This window comes from Carex rostrata, chromosome 4 (genome assembly GCF_964058835.1).
Source record: "Carex rostrata chromosome 4, lpCarRost1.2, whole genome shotgun sequence".
NCBI lineage: Eukaryota > Viridiplantae > Streptophyta > Magnoliopsida > Poales > Cyperaceae > Carex > Carex rostrata.
In genome coordinates this window covers 11,199,695-11,221,542 of record NC_135921.1, presented here as the reverse complement: position 1 = coordinate 11,221,542, position 21,848 = coordinate 11,199,695, and the positions used below count along the sequence as shown (strand labels likewise).

The 21,848-nt window shown below is 34.1% G+C and overlaps 3 protein-coding genes across 5 annotated transcripts; 1 reads left to right on the top strand and 2 right to left on the bottom strand.

Moving 5' to 3' along the window:
• The first annotated feature begins 817 nt into the window (after nt 1-817).
• On the top strand, nt 818-2,287 carry LOC144552697 (uncharacterized). The gene is made up of 3 exons (XM_078300691.1): nt 818-1,250; nt 1,433-1,467; nt 1,840-2,287. Exons 1-3 carry the CDS (start codon nt 999-1,001, stop codon nt 2,252-2,254), a joined length of 702 nt encoding a protein of 233 aa, XP_078156817.1. The 5' UTR covers nt 818-998; the 3' UTR covers nt 2,255-2,287.
• A 2,310-nt stretch (nt 2,288-4,597) lies between these two features.
• On the bottom strand, nt 4,598-6,363 carry LOC144552814 (uncharacterized). 2 transcript variants are annotated; one of them, XM_078300808.1, is made up of 3 exons: nt 6,049-6,363; nt 5,767-5,861; nt 4,598-5,250 (listed from the first exon to the last, which is right to left on the bottom strand). In XM_078300808.1, the coding sequence occupies exons 1-3, from the start codon at nt 6,289-6,291 to the stop codon at nt 4,845-4,847; spliced, it is 744 nt and encodes a 247-aa protein (XP_078156934.1). In that variant the 5' UTR covers nt 6,292-6,363; the 3' UTR covers nt 4,598-4,844. The 2 variants fall into 2 exon arrangements, with proteins under 2 accessions (XP_078156934.1, XP_078156932.1); XM_078300806.1 differs by having other exon boundaries at nt 4,599-5,250; nt 5,767-5,873.
• Nucleotides 6,364-13,854: 7,491 nt separating this feature from the next.
• On the bottom strand, nt 13,855-21,079 carry LOC144553349 (putative cyclic nucleotide-gated ion channel 20, chloroplastic). 2 transcript variants are annotated; one of them, XM_078301470.1, is made up of 13 exons: nt 20,872-21,079; nt 20,221-20,722; nt 19,481-19,669; nt 19,214-19,312; nt 18,968-19,105; nt 18,085-18,333; nt 17,007-17,273; nt 16,777-16,922; nt 16,016-16,093; nt 15,310-15,439; nt 14,711-14,963; nt 14,473-14,635; nt 13,855-14,358 (listed from the first exon to the last, which is right to left on the bottom strand). In XM_078301470.1, the coding sequence occupies exons 2-13, from the start codon at nt 20,689-20,691 to the stop codon at nt 14,226-14,228; spliced, it is 2,316 nt and encodes a 771-aa protein (XP_078157596.1). In that variant the 5' UTR covers nt 20,692-20,722; nt 20,872-21,079; the 3' UTR covers nt 13,855-14,225. The 2 variants fall into 2 exon arrangements, with proteins under 2 accessions (XP_078157596.1, XP_078157595.1); XM_078301469.1 differs by having other exon boundaries at nt 20,221-20,700.
• Between the last annotated feature and the right edge of the window lie 769 nt (nt 21,080-21,848).

The window sequence follows — 21,848 nt, the reverse complement described above, 5'->3', positions numbered from 1 at the left end:
TCAAACATCTTTCTTATTTTCTCTCTATTTTATTTTTTATGCAGTGATTGATATAATTAATTGTTCAATCTTTGATCTAGTGACTCAAGTAGTGATTTCTGTGTGTCGGCGTACGAGAGATTGTAAATTCGAAATCAAATATTATATTTAGATATTTAAAGTTGAGAAATGTAATTCGATCTTTATATATAAAAAAATATTGTGATGATATGACTTAAATGCTCTTGATTTCTCTTTTTTGTTTCTTCCTTAAAGTTATGCTTTCAATTGTCATACTTTTATATTTTGCACGTAAATTTTTAATAATAACATTATATTACCGAAACTTCTTTTTTTATCATGTGAAAATACATGATCTTTTTTAAAAATTATGAGTTTTTGAATACAATATTCTACAAAGGAAAAATAGATTACAAAAATAATTTTGATACAATATTCTCGATTTCGTAATTTTCTTAATTTTGATAACTATTTTAATCTAATGGCTAAAACAATATTTCCGTGGATTCAAAATATTATTAAAAGTTCCTTATAAATATTTAAAATTAAAAGACTAAAACTCCATTTTTATTTTATAATAATAACTTTTCTAATCTTACCAAAATTACGTAAAAATAAATATAATAAACCAAAAGGTTCTCTTTATATTTTCTTGGTAAGAAAACAGAATACCAATTTTGTTTTCAGAAAAAAAAATGCGTATTCCCTTCCTAAAAGGAGTTATGATTGGCAAAAAGAAAAGAAAAAAAACAGAAAAAAGAAGAAGACAACTCTTACAAGATCACAATTTCATAAATTTGAAGGGTATATGCCAAAAAAGATCTCTCATAAAATAAACGCAAAAAAAATCCTCCTACTGTCTCGGCCTTGTGAGGGGGCCATTGTTTTGCTTTGCACTCTCCCAAAACCCCTCTCTCTCTTTTCTCTCGCTCTCTGATCTCTCTCTCTCTCTCTCCTCCAAATCTAACCCCTCCTCTTTCCCTCTCCAGTAGTCTCAAATGAGGATTCGAAGGAGGCCTCTCCCGTTCCCACCTCTTGTTTCCTCTCCTCTTCTTCTCTCAGATCCATCTACTCCTAAAACCCAATCGATCAAAGAGAGTTTCTCGGTAAAAATAGAAGAGAAAGTAAGAGAAAAGGGGTTATTGCACCAAGATAGGGATCTACACCAAGCGGATCCTCTTAGATTAGGAGGGAACTGTTCGAAAGGAGATGCACAAATTCTCCATCCCTCTCCATCCCACAAATTTGAGGTGATTCTTTGACTAGTAATTTGTTTTGATCTTCTTTTCTCGTATGTAATTGCACTATAGATCTATTTCCATTTTGGCTTCGCAACTGGTGCAATTTGTTCATAATGGGGGTTTAGTGGTGCAGATCTCATCGATTGTTTCGTTCTTAGTTTGTTGGTGTTTTCTCTTTGGTTTTATTTCAGGTGTTAAAGGAGGAGAAGAGCGTCGAGTGCAAAAGGTGTGTGAAATCAAAGATTTAGTAACTATTTCTTAATTACTATATATTTCTCTATTTGTGGTTGGTGCCTACTAAAAAATATATATAGAAAATTCTAAAAGCAAATGATCTTATTCGAAAAATACAAATGGTTATTAATTGTAAGCGTCCCAATTTATGGACTAGTACTGGTGTAATGCCAGGCTGCACCCCATCATATATCATTCCATCCCATCCCATCCCATCCATCCATCCATGATCCATTATATACATTCATTATTCATATACGACTTTTGTATTTCCAAATTCGCTTCTTTGTTTGCTAATTTAATACCAGCTGGTTTCATAAGAAAAATGCATAGCTATATATTTGCTATGGTTCTCATTTCCCAGGATAGCTACTCCTACATCATCTATTGATGATAGTTGCACAATGGCAAAAGAAGATAAAGGAAAAGATAAAAAGAAGGCCAAGAGAAGCCAGGTCGAGGCGGTGCTGGTGGCGGGGTCCAGGTGCAGTCGTATAAACGGGCGCGGGTGGCGATGCTCTCAACCGACACTTGTTGGTTACTCGTTGTGTGAGCACCATCTTGGCAAAGGGAGGTTGAGAGGCCCGAACATTGTGCCGCAGGGCCCGCTTGGTTGCACCGAGCACAAGAGAAAAGAATCAGGTGAAGGATCAGTTCATGAAATTGTACCAAAGAAGAAGAACAAGGCGCGCTCTATTAGTAGCTTGTTGGATGAAAGAAATACTAATGGAGATCATCAGTTGTTTAACAGCTGTATTAAAAATGGAGAAGGCATGTAGCTTTTTAGTTAGGAAAAAAAAAAAAATTGGTATGCGTATGGTGGTGCTTCAACTGTTCTTTCCTATCATTGGTACATTGTGTTGCTATATGGTTTTTCTCATCTCCTTGCATTAATTCATTATCTAGCTGGTGCAATTTCTAGGGTGGTTATGACTTGTAAGTTGTAAGTAGCTGGTTGCTTTTGCTATTAGTATTAGTCTATTAGATCAAGTTAATATATATATCCTACTAATTTATTGTATTATTTTAAAAGATTGTAATTATTAGTAATAATATTGCACTGTGTTTAGTGTTTAGTCATAGCAGTGTGTGTAGGTAGCTGTATGGACAAACTTAATTTTATTCCACTGGAGAGATCCGAGTAATATAAAAACCTGGCGCTATTCACGTGAGTTGAAGGGGAACCGGTAAGGAAACCGACGCAGCCGGTTACCTTTGCTTTGGATTTATGTGGTCTGAACCGGAAAGGGTACTTTCTAACCGGACGGCCGGACCCAAACCGATAAGCTTATTTTTTACTAAAGTTAATTGTATTAATGATCAAATAGGATAAATGTAAGATAACTAGATAAGTTACCCAACGTTATAGGCTTATAACTCGATAACCGCATTATATTGTGGTATATGCTCGTCATGATATTTGTATTTTTTCATTTAGTAATTATATATATATTTATTTTTTAATTTATTTATAAGGATGATTCGAACATGCTTGTTTTTTATTTTTTACATATTCAGAGCATGTTCGTCGGAATTCAAATTTTTACTGTGAGTGAATTTTTTTTTTTTCACGTAAATAGTAAAAATCAATTCAAAATTTTTGCATACCATTCCTATCTCTATTCCCTTTAGGTCCACCGAACAGGTCCTCATTTTGTCTCAATTTTCATTTAGCTAGTAAGTATATATTTATTTATGAGGATTCAAATGATTTTATTTTGTCATCTTTATTATGTCTCTTTTAGCGTAAAAAAGCTCAAAATTATCATACAAACAGAATTTTGTTTTCTTTTCATGATTGTGGGGTTTGTACTAGCTAGCTAGTGGAGAAGTTATATTTCAAGACTAGGCAACATCTTGGACGAATGCAAATTTTAATACATGCAACCAAAATTATTAAATAGGCATCCACCTACCTCACCTCTCTTACATCAAAAATGCCTCAACCAAGTTGCACTAGTACCACCCTCTATCCTCCGCCAGTTGAGAGAAGAAAAAGAAAAAAAAAGGAGAGTACCCATATAAGAAATAAAACAAAATAAAGTATTTTTCCTGCACCGAACAAATCGCCGACACCATACAGGATACAGCACTCATTGGTCTGCTCTAACCTTGTCTATTCTCTCATTTTTACCATAATGCCATTTCTGCACTACTTGGTTACAATTTCATACACTGATACACAAATATATTCTTTTAACAATAATCATATGGTGATCTTTCCCAACATTAACTAATAGAACCGTTGTATTTGTTTTTCCACAAGGGTTCATTGGTTACCTTTTGCTACAGATATAAGAGACATATCTATTCCACATGCGCATGAGCGGTAAATCTGTGTTACTGGAAGATATATAATTAATTAATTCTAACGTCAGATAGATAAATATATATATATGTTGAGGTAAATTTTACTGTTCTTAGAAAATATATTAAACTGCAGTCTAGAGGTAGTGTGTGTGTGTGTGTGTGTGTGTATGAATAAAAAAATATAAAAAATATATTTCATTTGCATCCATGCATACTTTGTCAAAATGTTTATATATTTATCTTCAATTGCAACTGAATTTAATTAGCTTTCATTAGAAATAAGATTATCCAAGATAGCTGTAAATTTGTCCCTATATATAATGAACTAAGTGCATTACTACGTACGTATATTTACATCGTATTTAGATTACCTTTCATCGATATATATAGTGTGGACGTTTTTCTAGTAGCTACCTAATTTTCGTAAATAAACTATTGGCATAATTATAGAATCATTTATAAATAACAATAATTGTCTAACACCCCCACCACAAAAAAAAAAAAAAAAAAAAAAAAAAAAAAAAAAAAAAAACGCAACGTAGAGCCGTAGAGGAATCCAATCCAATCATATATCTATTTTTATTATGATTGATGAAGTGTTAAAATGGACTAATTTGATTAAAGTTTGACCAGTCATTGTATATAATTTTTTTTTTTTTTTATGATATTGCTTCACTCACATGTATGTTGCTTCTTACTGCCACCATTATTTGCTACAAAAAAGATAGATGAACCTTCTTCACTTGTGACATATGGATTAATTTGTAAAATTCGGGCAAAAAGAAAAGACAGGAGTACTAGCAAGTAGCAACTAGCAAGTTGAGTTGCATCACTGCACCATAAAGAGAGACATAAAAATCATGAGTGCAATGCTATCCGCATGCATTCAAGCAATGCAAAACACAGCATAGCGCAAGTAGACATTCTCCTAAACAAACAAAGCATGCAACTAGTAGATTACAAGTTTACAACCAACAAATCAAGGGATAATTAAATAACCTAATGAACACAACATTTCAATTAATTTCTAATGCACAGTTGCACACAATCATACACAAACTAATGGGTGCCATCTTCATCATCGAACAAGCTGCTGATAGATCGGGCCTTCCCGGTTGGTACAATGTTTCTCTTCTTTCTCACGGCAATATCGACTGATCCACTTTCAGACAAGTTTCTCTTGTTTTCAGTGCAACCCAATTGACCTCGACTCGCATTATAACTCATGTTGCGCATCCTCCCTTTTCCAAGATGGTGTTCACATAACAAGTAACCGACAAGTGTTGGCTGACAGCACCGCCATCCCCTACCGTTCACACGACTACACCTTGACCCCTCTACTAGCACCGTCGAATTGCGCATTGTTTTCTTCTCTTTTACAACCACAGTTTTGCCTTCCTTTTGCTTGTTTCTCATCATAGTGCAATTGGGTTTTCCCTGATCTTTGTCTTGACAGTCAGTTGTCCTTCAAGTGAAAGGAAATTGAAATAAGTTGTAACTTACCAACTATTTTATAAACATTTACTTATTAATCTATATTGTTCAGTGATATTGATACCCACTTACATTTTTTTTTCTTATAAAATAATGTATAATGCATAGAAGTAGCTAGCTATTACAGGACTGGCCAAAAGAGGTGCGCGCAGCAGTGCATGTGACTTTAAGAGTGAAAGATGGGCTTTAAGAGTGAAAGATGGGGATGGTGGATATATCATATATGTATGTGTGCATGTATGTATGTATATCAGTATATGTATAAATGAATGGATGGGATGGTGTGATTGATGGGTGCAAGCTGTAATGTAGGATATTAGCAATGCTAATAACTGGGGATGCTTTGCTGCTCACCCCTCAACCTTTTTTTTTTTAATCTGTAATTTTAATTTAATACTCACCTGATTACTTGTGAAATATATAAAACAAAATGTCTCTTAAATAATCAATCACACTCTAAAAAACTTGATAATTAAATTATATATACCTGTTGGAAATACTGACTTGTGCATTATTATTTCTTCTAGATTCAACGGCGCTTTCACTTTCACCCCCTTTCTTCTCTTGATCAGCTTCCTCTTTCTTCAACAACAACTGAAACAAAACAAAAAAAAATCAACAAATCCCACCACAAAATTAAAATAAGTGACATGAAAACCTAATGAGTTCTCATTTGGGCCAAATTTGCACCCTTTGAGAAACCCCTCAAGAAAAAGGAGCAATGGTGCAACAGATCTAGAAGACAAGAATGGAGATTAGAAGGAATTACCTGAGCAGGAGAGAGAGAAGTAGAGGATGGAGGAGAGAAACTGGAGGAAGCATGAGAAATTGTTGGGAGGAGATACACATTTGGGTGCAACACTTGTTCGATTTTCACTCGAGCACTGTCTCCGGCGTTTTGCTCTGTTGTAGAATCCATATTTGGGGCTAAGAGAGATATAGTACTAGCAGGATATGGATCAGAGGAGGAAATCAGAGGTGGGAATGGGAGAGATCGACCCCGGATCCTCATGGAGGAGGCGGTGAGGAGAGAGAGAGATTGGATTGGGAGAGAGAGATGGCGTGGTTGATGAGAGAGAGAGAGAGGGGTTGAGATTTTGGGAGAGTGCAAAAACCCTGGCCCGCTCAAAAAGGCCTAAAAAATTAGAGCAGCTTCACTTTCTCGTTTGCATCTTTTATTAGTTTTTATGTTAAAGATTTACATTGCAGTTTTTATGGGACCCCAATTTGCACCTAACATTTTGCACAACAGTTTTTATGGGTCGCATGCAACATAAAGGATGCTCACACCTTAGAAGTGGTGAAATGGAGGCTAAGAGTCATGAAATCGCACATAAAGAGGAGGTATAATTGTTAGATGGGTTTTGCACGGGGAGAGAAAGAGATCAAAGAAGGAGATGGTCATAGCGCTATTCAATTTTAATCGAAAATATTTCCGTTAATCCCCTCTCTTTCTTAGCATCTCCCAGGACCTAATCACTAGCGTGAAAATTAAAGAAAATCGAATAGTGAAAAAAACGATAACAAATTATGGCCTATAGCATTCTAGTCATATTCAAAAAAAAATATTATACACTCGTACCTATAGTTATGACAGTTACATTATTTTTAAAGAAAAGACTTAATGAATATATGTAGAATTTAATATCACAAAAATCATATTAATTATACTTATAAATTATAAATTATGTAGTTCTCTTAAATTAAATTTATGTAAATTAATTTTTCAAATGTGATGTCTATATTGACCAAAAATAATAATATTGAAAATGCTAAAGATGTTAGCTTGCTGACAGTGTTAAATTTTATTTAACTTAATCAAAATCAATTAGTTTATTCTATTGTTTTCAATTTGAAAGTAAACAAAATGTTTTGCCTCACCGTCATATATGGATTAATTGACAAATTTATATAAAAAAGGAGCCTTTATTATTTAAAAAAAAATACTTTCTTTTAATTTAATCTATATATTATTTGAATCGTTGGTTTATACAATCTATACGGATAACAACGTACGTAGTTCATTGATTCTAATAAATCATATTTTAAGTGTACATATGAAGATGGTAAATTGGGGTACCATTAGTTTTATTTTAAAAAATATTCCATATGCATGGACAAACAGGTGCTCAAAGCATTTTTCAATTAAAGGGCACTATTGTCTTGCTAACTGTAGCATATCCTATTACCTATAGATGGGTTTAGGGTGCACCCGGTGTATAAAGATCCAAAGAAGTTGCACTGCATCCTACGAGAGATAGTGCAGTTGCATTGGAATACATGGATGGACATTGGACAGGAAGAAGCCTGATCGCTATCACGTGACCTAGCTGTGAGCCTGTGATCCGGTAAACTCGGGTGCACCCGGTTTACGGGTACAGCCATACCATAAACTAGGATTAGTCTCATTTTAGTATATTTTCTGGAGTGATACTGCGTCAATTCAAAAAAAAAAAAAAAAAAATTGTGATACTGCGAATGAATCGAATCGAATCGAACTTAATTCATTTTGAATCAATTTTGAACTAAACTAGTTTGAAATTAAAGCATGATTTCGAACTAAAAATAAGAGTTCGAGTTTGATTCAGTGCGATTCAAATAAGTTTTGAACTGAACTAATTTGAAATTAAAGCATAATTTAGAACTAAAAAGAAGAATTTCGAACCGAGTTAGACTCAATTCGAGTTCGATTCGAGCTAATTTCGAACCAAACTGAATTTAATTCGTTTCAAAACTGAGTTGTTTTGATTCGTTTCGAAATAGACTTTTTCTCGAATCAAATTTAATCAAATCACGAGCTACGAACTTTTTGTACAACCCTAGATGTGAATACTTTACAAAGTGTTACGGGTTCTGAAATTAATTTTTGGGTCCGAAATGTTTAAAGCGGATAAACACAAATATTGATGAAGTAGAGTAGAACTAGGGTGCTCTTAAGCTCACCAAACTTTTGGTGAGCTTAACTCTAAAACTCATCAAATCGATTTCAAATGACTAATTCGAACCGTTGAAACCCGCCTACCTTACGTGTGATGCATCTACATGTGAAATTTTTAAATATTCGAATTAATTTAGTATAAAGTCAAGCGGTCAAAATTAGAAGGTTAATAAATTAATTTTAGTGCATTCATTTTTAAACGTTTTTTGACCGCTTGACTTTACAATAAATTAATTCGAATGTTTAAAAATTTCACATGTAGATGCATCACACGTAAGGTAGGCGAGTTTCAACGGTTTGGATTCGTCATTTGAAATTGATTTGATGAGTTTTAGAGTTAAGCTCACCAAATTTTTATTTTTGGTGAGCTTAAGAGCACCCTAGTTCTACTCGATGAAGTACCATCAATTTGTCATTTTGTTGACATTGGAATTAATTAAGTGCCAGATGTCAATTTAGAGCGGACTCGGTAGGGCCACTTGGCTCTACCCGACCCCCAATAGCGAATCTGTTCTTGTCGATGTATCAATGGGCCATGTCAAGCCAGTTGACAGGTCGGGTCGGACTCAGGCGTTGGATCAACCACATAACTTTTCCAGCTCGGTGTTTCCATGTACATTAATTTAATTTTAGTTTTTTTTTTTTTTAAAAGAAGACATAAAGCCCGTTTCATTAATTACTTGATGAAACCTGAGTCTTAATTTCAAGAACTAAAAAGTAAAAACAAAGCATAGAAATAAAAGAAAAAACAATCCCAATGTTATAGTCATCACAGAACATAGCACCACAAAAGAAGTCCATACCATAACAGTAATATAGCAGACATACACTACACAAAAGGTCTAGATTAATTTTAATTGGAGTAACAGTATATATTTGCTCAAGTGGAATCATCAGAAATCCACTGCTTCATCTGGTCAGCATCAGGAGAGGCACTGCATCTAAGTCCTGGGCAGCCATTTGTTACAGTGTCATCAAGTTTCCCTGTCTAATATATTACAAGAGAGATGATTGTTAGTATTTCAGTTCTACCAGAATGCATGTGTAATGGATGAATTGAAGCATAAATCATTTACTAATTTATTTTAGTATTATTGTTTTTGTTGTTTTTAAGTAAATTTATTTTCTTTCGTGTTATTTATATTATCATTTATTAATATTTAAATTATTTAATTGTTATGGCGTATTTATATATATATTTAAATGTATTACTGGTACAAATTTAATTATTGATAATGGCTTGGGTTGAGCCTAATTATGCAAGTTCTATCAATATAGTTTTTTTTCCTTATATAAAAATGAGAGTAAAATTTTATAATTTTAAATATCCACATAAAATATTCTAGTCGAGTTTCAGATCTACGACCCTCATACAGATGACATCGATCATCTAGTTACTGTATCAAAGACTGATTTTTCTTTTAACAAACTATGATCAAACCTCCGAACTACAAATATTCACACAATAATCTTTTACTCGAGTTTCAGATAGACCTTGTGACTTGCACACGAAAAAAATATATCATAATTAATATTAATTAAAAGTTGGTTGTGCGATGAATATATCTTATTAATTAGGTTGATATATATGATGGTATCTTCTTGTGTTGTAGATATATATAGATTTAACATTCAGTCTCGCCATCTCCATCTAATTGCACCGAAGATTTTTGGCATTTTTAGTTGATTGACTTTAATTATAGGTCCAGAATAAAGGTGGTTTTGCAAATTTAATGCTACTGAAAACGATTTTTTTTATCAATATGTCAGTGGTCCACACGGGAAACAAACAAACCTTTTCTGTTTAGCAACAAAAATCGCATACCGAATCATAATTACAAATAAATATATTGTCTTTATATATATTAATGTTTAACGGAGCTAATCTCGTTTTCGTAACATAATTATATATAGGATTTAAATCATCAAGTACAGAGTTGACTTTCTATATCCGAAGAGCCAACTCAAGTGCAAAATACACCATTTTAAGGGTAAATATTTTAAGAGAGCACTTTTGGCTTCATACAGAACACAAATTATTGAACAGCACTACTGTATAAAGTTATAAAGTCAAAACTGCTCTGCTAAAATCTTTACCCCATTTTAACCTTTTTGTTAGTGCTCAAGGGCTTTAAAGTTAATGCATTGGAGAGTTATGATATCGGCATATTGTATTGCACCTATATATATATATTGTTTGCAACAGCACGCTCTTAGACACCAAGTCACAACACTCATTTTATTCAGGGAATAAAAGTGATTTATTAATTAGCCTGATACTCATGCTGGTGTTATATTCTTTTGAGAATCCCAGCTAATCTGTAGCAATTTCCATTAATTTGTATAGAAGCGATTACATGCAAATGTATAATAAACTATAGTAAGTTAACTGAGAAACTATAGCATTTTGATCTACTGATAATACTAAAAGTGTGAGAGACCACTTTGTTTGAAATCCTATAGGAAAAATGTTATAAATATATGAAGTTTGAAAGACTTGACCCTCCATTTTTATCTCAAAAACAATGTAATTAACTTGAGTCTTAATTATAATTATGTAAAAGTACTTAATTAACAGCATCAGTATCATCGCGGATACTCCCGTCAGTAATAGAAATATTCTCAAAAATAACAATTTATGTCGGCTTATACCCTCAGCAATATATAGTAAGTTCAACTTGTAATTATTTACTGAGTGAGAAATAAACATGTTGAACGAGTGTATTTAAATTAGGAGTGTCAAAATTAAGGTATGATACACAGCTTGTGCATATGGAGATACTTTTTATAATGTTATCCAGTCGTTAATAATTAATTGAATTTATTTTTTAATTATGCTAGGCTTCCAGTAAAACGAAAATCTAACGAGCTGCAGGCTTAACTGCACCCAATGACATATATATTTTGTCAATTCCTCTGCTCCGATGTTCGCACATACTAATTATACATCTGAAAAATCTCATTTATAAAATTGAAGGCGTGGATCCCCCACAGGACCAGGAATTAGATTATTAATTACTAGGTTGTAGTACTGATGTACTCTAGCTATCTAAAGCACATGCAAACACTCAAATATACTTCATGGTAATTATGCTATGCTGTATATATATATATAATTGGTTTTATATATATGCTACTACCCACTTAATTAACTAATTATTAGCAGAAGTTAGCTAGATGCACAAATTAATTAAGTGGCCAGTAGTGCATATGGGTTTGAACGGGGAAACATCATGCATTGTTTTCTTATATTTCTCACATCAAATCCTACCAGAAAGAAAGAATTAAAAGACGTACAGTTATATATATATATATATATATATATATATATATATATATATATATATATATATATATATATATGATAACAGGCTGTCAAGAACTATATATATGTAATGTATGTACACACGGTGTGCTTAATTAGCGAGCTAGGTCAACTATCTCTAATTGAATATATGTTAGCCATGCAAAAAGCAAATCAAACGTAACTAAGAGAACAATCAGCCTGTAAATATAAAATCCAAGCAGCATGTGTCACTTGTACTAGTAGATTAGCTGGATATATGGAGACTGAATTCTTTTTATGGACAGTGAAACCGACAGAGCGACAAAAGCCACCTTGCACCCAGGCCTAGTTCTTATGTGGTCCTGCCTCGTGTGGTGCATACTGCTGCATACTGTAAGATGTGTTACAGTATGTTGGAAATGCAATTCAGGTGCCATGTGGCACTATCAAGGTTTCATGAATCATCTTTTGAAAATTAGTATTGGTTAAACAAATATTTCCCTTGATAAGATTTTCCTAATAGTTTCAGCTGCATGGTTAATATAAGATCATGGGGAGCTTATATATTGTAAACTTATTTGACTACTGAATGGTAAGATCATCTTTTGACTTTTTATTATTTATTGAGAAATTGTGATGCGCGTGAAATTGCAACTGAAAGTTATTAATTATTGGTATTTTTATTGTGATAGTAGCTAATTGTTCAGAGAAATTGAAATATGCAAAAGATTAGCATTAATTATTGCGTCAGCAAGAACTTTCTTACTGTATATTTAACTCAAATTATGCTAAAAGATAGCTCATTTTAATCAATTCTATGCAATATATATTTTTTCCATACGCAATTTTTTTACGGGACAACATTTATATAACGGTTAGAATCGTTATATACACTCATGTTTGAAAGAGTGGTACGTACCATAGTGACAAATGAATTATTCAGGTTCGGTTCGGCGAGATCAAAAATTCGTGATTCGGGTATAATTCGGGTATAATTCTGGAATGATTCGGAATTATCCAGATCAGAAATCTCAGTCCTGCAAGGGAGAAAAAAAATAATTGTTCTTGAAAAAATTCGTGAATAATTCGTAAAATTCGGGAAAAGTTCGTAAAATTCGGGAATTATTCGGGTTTAATTCGGTCAACCGAATAATTCGGTGTTCGGTTCGGCATCACCCCAAAAAAGAATTAAACGAGTATAATTCGGGTACCTTGTCACTATGGTACGTACCACGAATTTCAAATACATAAAAACCTACAAAAAAAAAAAATTGAAAATCGTACTAGTCATGTTATTTATTTTTTACCTTTTCTGGTAAACACAGTCAAAGTTATTTTGATAGCATGCAGTTAAGCATACATCACACGAAGATCAGATGGATGTAGATGTATAATTGCATGAGCATGTAGGAGAAAAGTATTCTAGGATGGATAAGATCCAAATTCCGGAGTTTGTCTTCAATTAAATGACATCGGATCCGCATCGAGATTCGCAGATCTAATTTAGATTACGGTTTATAATTTAATTTCCACGTAAATCTTGACGGGATCAAACAGCCCAATTTTAACATTGAATCTATACTTGTCCAATGCCCATCAGGATCAGATACCCCGCTCCCGACCGAAGCTTGCATTTATATTTGTACTCAAATGGAAGCTAAGCTGTCTTATATTAGCTTTGGGCTCATTTCGCAAACCATTAGAACAGAGAAATAGAGTGAACAAGAGAAGTTATTTTATTTGTTCTATTCCATTGGAATAGAGGAATAGAGTGGAATAAAACACAACATGGCTTTCTCTACACTAGTTCACTCACTGATTATTTTATTTTAGTGCAAAGAATTTGGTGCCTTCCATAGTGGAGAAAGCCGGTGAGACTTCTCAAATTAAAAAAATAAAATAAAACGTTTTGCAACAATAACGTTGCATCATTACACATAGGAAGGTGTCTATGACTACAGGAGAGACTGTTGATCCTTTTTTTTTTTGGTATCGTAAAATCTGGAAACATCAATTGTATCAGCGCATTTCAAAATGCAATGTATAAATGGCCGCAATACTGAAGACATATATAGGTTGATGAATTCTATACTATATATACTTCAACTAACTATAAACAAATTTGATTACAGAACTACACAAACTAATATCAATATCAGTATTATAGCATTAGATCTATAGGTAAGCAAACTCCTTTCTTTACATCCATTTTCAAATGGGGGAAAATGAAATGGATTGACTTCACCAGAAGCCATCATCTCAAAAAAAAAGACTTCACCAAAAGTCACTCAACTTTGTCCCATATACGTTTTTTCTGACTCAAAACTTTAATTTATCTAATCTTTGATCACTTTACAATTAAATGATTTTTATTTGTAAAACAGTTTGAAATTTTTCAATGCCATATGATTGCACATATTTTCTGGTATTCAAAATAATTCGCTTGACACATCGTAATTGTATTGATTCGATAATCTTGAAAAATTAGTTTGTAATTCATGTGTAATTTGGATTTAAACTGTACACAATGACTTAATTTGGAAGAACTCAAAAGTCTGATGACCAAAATTGGATACAGCTAAATGTTGAGTGGCCAAAGACGGATATCAGATGAAGTTGAGTGACCTCTTGTGAAATTTACTTAAATAAACATAAGCAAAAAAAAAAAAAAAAAGCAATTGGCCATGCAAGTGACCTCCTGTGAAAATTACCTAAACAAACTTCACCGCGAGAAAGAAAATGTGCGGAATGGTGCATTATGTGGTGTTTCGCTGCGCCTCAAGCGTCTCTTCCTATACCTCCATGCAACTTGGATAAATTTCGCAGCTCTCTCTCTCCAATACGGTGACTCGTACCTTTGCAGTCAAAAAACATGAGATAATTGTAACCATATACAAGTTTATAAAGTTGCCTAATAAGTAAACTTTTAGAAATAGAATTGTTAGATTAAACAAAAACAAAATTATTACCTAATTGCCCCTTGGACACGAGGGTTGCGTAGAACACGCGAGAACATAGAGATGACTTGTTCTAAATCATCTGCTCGTAATGCAAATGCCTCGACATTTGTGAGGCACCTAACAGTCCTTGTTGAAAATAAGCGCAATCCCTGGTATCTACTCTTCCCTCCCTCTGTAAAATAGGAAAAAACATTTTATTATTTTCAAATTCTTGAAAGTAAAACTTCAAATTTACCAGAATTGGTACCTTTATAATGACCAGAAGAGTGTTGTTCCAAGTACCAGGTGATGAGCTCCTCGCCACACACATCACCATCTTGCAACAATGCCACATGTCCATCAGCCCCTATACTTTCCAACTTACCTCTCACTATAAATATCATTTTCTCTACTGTACCCCCTTGGTAAATTAAATTGCTCCCTCTTATGTACAGCTTTTGCCTTAGATTCTCACATATAGCATCCAAAATCGGCTCATCTAGCATAGTGAATATCCTCACCTGCAGTGAACTGTTTTATTAGGTATGAATTTTACAGAAGGGTTATTTATAAATACTTTTAGCTCTGAACAAGTTATTCTAGTTATAGTGGATTGAAATACAAAGAAAATATAATTAAAATCTCTTAAGTACAGTCCGATACAGCTACCAGTCAGAGGTCTGTAAGATATATACCAGTAGGTACAAGTACAGCCCATAGCAGCAATTTTGAAATTTCAACATAGGGATCCTCAGCTCATATAAACCTCAGCCAAAATGTGGGGCTCAAAATATTTTAACCATCAAATGTGCGAAGAAGTGAAGAACAATTAAAAAAATATTATATTAACTTCTATGGAACACAGACCTTATCTAGAAATTTAAAGAAATGGCGGCGTACATCCCTTTGAATGTCCTCTGGCAAATTCGACAACAACTCTTCTTCATTCACTCCACGCGTGGCCGCCCAGCTGAATCTCTCAGCCTGTCTTACTCTCCTACAAATTCACAGAAGCAAAAGTGTAAACCAGCTCAGTATTACAAAACTAGTCCGTTTTCATCCATACACACCAGTAAGTAGGGGTGTTCATTGGGTCCCGTTTATTTGGTTTCCAACAAACTAGTCCGTTTATTTTATTAAATAGTTCGGTTCTGTTGAATTTTGAAATCCTGCGGTTTTTTATATTTGGTTCGGTTTAACATGTCTTATTTCGGTTCAACCAAACAAACCAAAATTTACTTGATATTTACTTCTTTATATTTGGTTCTGTTTAATTCGGATCAACTGATATATATATCTTGATATTAATTTCTATGATTATCAAATGTAATTGTGTATGTATTGAGTTTTGACCTTTTGAAATTTAATCTCTCTTATTTCGGTTCAACCAAACAAACCGAAATTTACTTCAGTTTTTTGGTTCGGTTGACAAGTTTAATTCGGTTGGTTCGGTTAGATTTTTGAAAACTGAATAAATTTTGGTTTGACTATATTAATACGGTTTTAACTGAACCGACCGTTTGAACACCCCTACCAGAAAACTCAAGTACCATCTGTATATTTGTCTACATACTTTCTCAAATCTGCAGGAAGACGCCGGTGACTCATCCACTGCTCCACATCACGCCGCCTTAGTTGCATCTCCAGTCTCCTGACAACAGAAGCACCTCGAATTATAAGTGTCGAACATTCTACCAACGTATACATATTCACAAAAACTTGAAACAAAATAAAAAGGGGGAATTTCATTATATATCCCACAAAAACCTTGAAAGTATATATTTCCCCCTCTAAATTCATAATATCATATTTACCCTTCTAAATTTCAAAAACTCACAAATTTATCCAAATTTATCGACTTTTCTATTAAAACTCATTTGAAATTTACAAAGTACCAATTTTACCCTTTATTAAAAAATATAAAATATGTAACATGTTTATAGAAATATTTAGTCTTCTACCTGGTCGCTTTCGAGAGTAACTGATTTTTCTTTCTTACTTGTGACACACACACACACACACACACACAAGCATATGCCTATATGCCCAGGTGTATGCATCATCTTTTTAGAGAAATAAACCATTCATCCTCGAAAACTGATCAGTTAGAAAAGATTTGTGAAATGCATAATTTTGAGGGGGAAATGCGTCATTTCGTCGTTTTTAAGGGGTATACATGAAATTCCCCTATTAAAAATGATTTGATAATTCTTAGGCATTTGTGCCTATACCATATTGTTTATCTCAAAGAGGAAAACAATTAGAAAAGCCAAAAAAAAAATGGAGCAAGGAGAAAAGTAATATTGCCAAACTAAAATTGAAAGAAATGTCAACCTTCTTCCAAGGGCTTGAAGGAAGTTCTGCATGTTGCCAATTAGCAAAGCGAAGAGTAGCAGACCAAGACCAACAATAGCCATTGTAAAAAGTACTTCCCAAACAAAATAACTAGGGGTCTGATTCCCAGCTAATGTGCTTATTTGCTAAAAATTTAAAAGCAATCACAAAGGAATTACATTTGCAAGAACAAATAAATGGGAAAAAAAAAACAGAAGGCTTAATTCTACCTGAAATCCCCAAAATAAGGAGAAGATGTATCGGGTAATCACACTGTGCTTGGTAGTTAGAAGAACGGCCTGTTCATAAATTCCATATGAAAACTGATCTTTAGTAATATCAAAGCAATTACTGGATTCATCATAATCTATCCATTGTTGTCTAAATTGCTGAATAACGTTGTCCAAGTCTCCGACACGCCCACAATCTATGAGATGTGTGCAAGGCGTCTTGTTGTTGAAGGAGGCACAAGTGTCGCGAAGACATTGATTTACCCTCTGAAAATGAGAAATAAGAAAGAAATATTCATCCAGGAAATATATTTTCTCTTATAATGCAAAAAGGAGAAAGTTGAGGCTGTATAGGGAATTTTAGAATGTAACATCGAGCCTCATAGATTGCACAAAGGCTTGCAGATGTGTTGGCCCATATATGCAATGGCACCACAAAATTTCATGTAAATACTTTCCCCTTCTTTTTTTTAAGAAGGAATGATGCTACAGAAAGGATTTCTTTTTTTATTTAGAAACAAAAATTATTTCCTGCTGGAAAGAGAAGGGATGGGGTCAATTTTCGAAAAATGGATGACACCACACCAAAGGTTAGGTGGGAACATGAGGAGCTACCTTACACCGCACCAATGGTGCGATGTGACAATTTTTCAACTCAGCCCCCTAACCTGCCACAGAAAATCCCAAAACCCTCTCACACCGTGTCAATGATGCAGTGTAAGCCTTTTTACGAACTATTTTAATTTGTTTAGGCCGAATTTGAAGTGAAATTTAATTTAATTGTGTTGAAATGCTTGGAAATTGCTCACACCACACCATTGACAATTTTTCTCATTTTTGGTGTGGTTTGGCATGTGCTCTTTGTGGCCGGGTAAAAGAAAAGGTCACACCGCATCAATGGTGTGGTGTGAGACAGCTCCCCATGTTCACATCGCACCAATGGTGCAGTATCATCCTTTTTTTTTTTTTTTAAATCAGCCCCATCTCTTCCCTTTCCAGCAGAAAGTAATTTTTTATTTCTAAATAAAAAAAATCCCTGCAGAAAGACAGGTGCGTAAACATAAATCCAACAACTGACCTGAAGGCCAAAAAGGTACCAGCATGAACCGACAACATGACCAGCTAGCACAAACATGAGAAGGTTAATTACAAAATTGGCCCAAGCTGACTCAAATATGAAGCCACTAGCAGATTGACCACCAAGCAATGGCACAAATCTGAACATTCTGGGGATGTACTGGAGCAACACTGTGGCACGCAACATATTTTTTGCGTAATTTGCCGCAGAAGATCCCAAATACTTTGGTATGACCACCAAAATCATCACCTTAGGGAAAAAAAATATTTGGCAACAAAACATAAGGAAATATATGACGTTGACAAGAAATTTATTAGTCTATGTAATCCTACCAGTAATAAAGCATGACAAATGATAATTTGATTATTCTCGAAAAAATGTTGAGAAACAACAAAGAACCTATAACAAGCTTGAATAGAGTGAAAGAACAACAATCTTGAATGAGTGAGGCTATGGTAATATTCATATTATGAATTGACCTGTGCTATGGATCCATATCTCTATTTTTAAAGTTCAAACAGTCGATCCGAACCGTTAAACATAATATTCTTATTAAAATGTACTTTTAGACCAAATTTATATTTTTTTTAAAATTATTTTATTATTTTTTTAGATAGGTAGAAAATTGCTACCTTTGGATGGTCCAGAATTTTCAAATCAAGTGATTTTCTACCTATCTAAAATAATAGTAAAAAAAATCTATAATATAGAATTTGGCCCGCAAGTACATTTCCATATGAAGATCGTGTTGTACGATTCACATCGACTGTTTGAAGTTTAAAAACGGAGATATGAGTCCTTAGTGCGGGCCGTTGTGTAATATGCATATTACCATTGCCTCACTCATCTTGAATGCTATTATTTATAAGCATATTTTACTAACCTGGGGAAGTGGAAGAACAACAAAGAGATCAAAAATAAAATATCCACGCATGTAATGAAGTGCAATTTTCCTGGGTTCGTCAACTAGCTCACCCGCCCCAACTACTCTCGACTCGGGAGCAACATAAGCTAGCCTAAACTGGAAGGATAAAGGTAACATTATGTAAGTGCCTAAATAAGGAATCACTAGGTTTCACTTGGATTACATCAAATGTTTTGAGTTTTCTGAACAAAAATATGAAAACACCTGAAGAAGCATGTGTAGAAGATAAATAATATCAGTGATGCTCCTAACTACCGCAATGGCTGTTCCAAAGGACCAATCTATCACCATGCATTTATTTTTCTGAATTGAGAAAAAAGTGTACAAACAAGTCAGCACAATTGAGCACCTCAGTTTTTACTTGAACAAAAAAAGACAGTGGTGATATATAACAATTCAGTATTGTATCACTATCCCTTAATCAAAAGGAAAAAAGTAAAGAAGGAAAGAAGGAAAGAAAGACATATAAACCTTCTCGACAGAAAGCAGAAAGAAAAATAGGGGGTCGATGAAAATGGCTACAAGGCATGATATAACGAAAAATTTATTCCATTGCTGAACAACTTTAGTATGTGGATTCATAATCGGGAAGTACGATAAAACATTTGCAATTGACTTTTTTGCCCATCCATCGACATCACCGTATCGAATGCTATGGAACTGCAAAACAACACAACAAGACAACTTATTGTCAGAAAAAAATATTATACAGGAGAACAAACAACAAATAATGATAAAGGACACACCTACTGATGCATAAGTGTATTTAATTACAGTATAAGACATGCATTGCATCTATTTGATATGTTGTCTGAATTACAATCGGGTTGGATTCAAATCCTAGTAAAATTATTGATTGAAAATTTATAATTGATTCTGTACAATAAAGTAACTCCAACAGTGCGTATCTCTTTTCTTAGATCATTTTTTTTTTTTGCCTTAACACATGTTGAGTGAGATTGGGAATATACAAGTCTGAACTCTAGTGCAGAACAGACTTGGCTATGCATTTTTCCAACACTAAAGAAAACTCAGAACAGCTTCAGCGCAATAAAAACAGAACCAAGTTAATTTTAGGCAAATATTGTAACTTGAACAATGAAAAGTTCAGCTTGTACCCAAGTTTTATTCCCATCCAAATATATTTTACAAAAAGAGAGGTTTAAATTACAACTGAAAATAAGAAACAAATAAATAAATAAACAAGGCACCTTATTATCAAAAGAAGCATAGCCTCTGTAAAAATTGCTCCTTTTCGACTTTTTATAAGCAGCCGGGCATTCAGTACAATCAGGGTTGTTGCACAACCCAAGCGGGCCCGACTTCAACAAATGATCATTTTTCTTGACATGGTCATTGTACCAATCACTGCTCCCAAGTTCCTCTGCCATGACAGTGACCGAAGTGCTCGGTATATTGGTTGTATGGTTTCCCTGAGGAAATGGTGGGGGAAAGTTCTCTGATCTCTTGAAATTTTTTAGGGGTCCACTCATGGTTACAAATTGGGGTGGTTTTTGCATTTGTAAGGGGCCGGTATGGGACACGAACGAGGGGTTTGCCATGAAGGTCTCATCCGATGGTATTGACATGGATGCACTTCTCACGGTAAATCGCTTTAATTCGACATTTTTGGATAACATCGGTATACTGTCTTTCTCACTGTCTTTGTCTTGATCAGACATTTTGAAACCCTGGTAATTACGAAGGTGACAACTACAAACTGAGCAATTATTTGAAGCTTTTTGAAAATTTGATACTAGCTAACTACTTTTACTCAAAATTCAAAAAGGAAAAATTCTTGAAATAATCATTAATTCTAGGAGAGGCAACGACAACTGAAACCTAAGGTGAGCAGGAATTACCTCGCAGCTGAAACCGAGTCAGTACCGCCGGCTGTATAGTAGAAAAAGGAGAGATCAGCTCACAATATCCATTAGAGCAGAGCAGAGCAGAGCAGAGGAGAGGAGAGGAGAGGAGAGGAGAAAAAAGAGATGCACGGGATAGAGGTTTTGGGAAGAGAAAGAGGTTGCTTTTTAGTGTTGTCCAAAGAGAAAGGTGAAGTTGCCTAGTGTTGCGTTGTTTGGTGTGTGGCCTTTTATTTTCTACACGTCAACGGGTCAACATATCAGAGAAAAAGATAGGAAGTTACGTGTTTCGGAATTCAAATCGCCTAAGGTACCTCAAATATTGTGTTGGGATACGGATTGTCCGATCTGTTTTTGCACGAGATATTAAGGATCCCTGTGAATTCCATCTCGGAACTGATTGGTCCCGATTCTGATCGAACGTTCCAGATCAAAACATAAAATTTTGAGTTACTTAAGGGTAAGCGAAGTCATCCTGTCGTCGGGAACACGCTGGGAAAAGGCTCCTTTCAGGAAAAGATACCGGTTTCTGTGTAACTCTCCATGTATCAACTCTTAATAGAGAGAGTTAGAGGCAATGTTTTGACCCGTTACAGAATACCAATTTGAAAAGAAATTCGGGGAGATCAGAAGACTTACATTAATGGTAAATTAATGAAATGGAGATGTAATGTATCAGCTATTAAGCTCTGATGTTGTAACGTATTTGCTTAAGAGTTATTGAAATATTTAATGTATTCCTAATTATTCGCTTAATAATCATTTTTCTTGAGAGGAATTACTTTATAATTCTTAATCTTGACAATATTAATGATCTTTAAAAATAAAGCTAAAATTAAAATTCAACATTATAATCATGATCCATATTATCTCCTCTATATTATGCATCTTAAATTGAGTAGGCTGTCCTGAAACTCCAACGGTCGAGATTGATTTATATAAAATCGCATAAGATCTGAACTCTCCAGTGAAAT

What these genes read in the sequence shown, in the direction of transcription:
- LOC144552697 (XM_078300691.1), top strand. Translation starts at nt 999, where the DNA reads ATGAGGATTCGAAGGAGGCCTCTCCCGTTCCCACCTCTTGTTTCCTCT. An exon ending in CTCCATCCCACAAATTTGAG is followed by an intron (nt 1,251 to 1,432) that starts GTGATTCTTTGA and finishes GTTTTATTTCAG; the next exon opens with GTGTTAAAGGAGGAGAAGAG. An exon ending in AAGAGCGTCGAGTGCAAAAG is followed by an intron (nt 1,468 to 1,839) that starts GTGTGTGAAATC and finishes CTCATTTCCCAG; the next exon opens with GATAGCTACTCCTACATCAT.
- LOC144552814 (XM_078300806.1), bottom strand. Translation starts at nt 6,291, where the DNA reads ATGAGGATCCGGGGTCGATCTCTCCCATTCCCACCTCTGATTTCCTCC. An exon ending in CTTCTCTCTCTCCTGCTCAG is followed by an intron (nt 5,874 to 6,048) that starts GTAATTCCTTCT and finishes GTTTTGTTTCAG; the next exon opens with TTGTTGTTGAAGAAAGAGGA. An exon ending in CAAGTCAGTATTTCCAACAG is followed by an intron (nt 5,251 to 5,766) that starts GTATATATAATT and finishes TTTCACTTGAAG; the next exon opens with GACAACTGACTGTCAAGACA.
- LOC144553349 (XM_078301470.1), bottom strand. Translation starts at nt 20,691, where the DNA reads ATGTCTGATCAAGACAAAGACAGTGAGAAAGACAGTATACCGATGTTA. An exon ending in TTCTACACATGCTTCTTCAG is followed by an intron (nt 19,106 to 19,213) that starts GTGTTTTCATAT and finishes TTATCCTTCCAG; the next exon opens with TTTAGGCTAGCTTATGTTGC. An exon ending in CTTCCTGCAGATTTGAGAAA is followed by an intron (nt 15,440 to 16,015) that starts GTATGTAGACAA and finishes GTGAATTTGTAG; the next exon opens with GAGAGTAAGACAGGCTGAGA.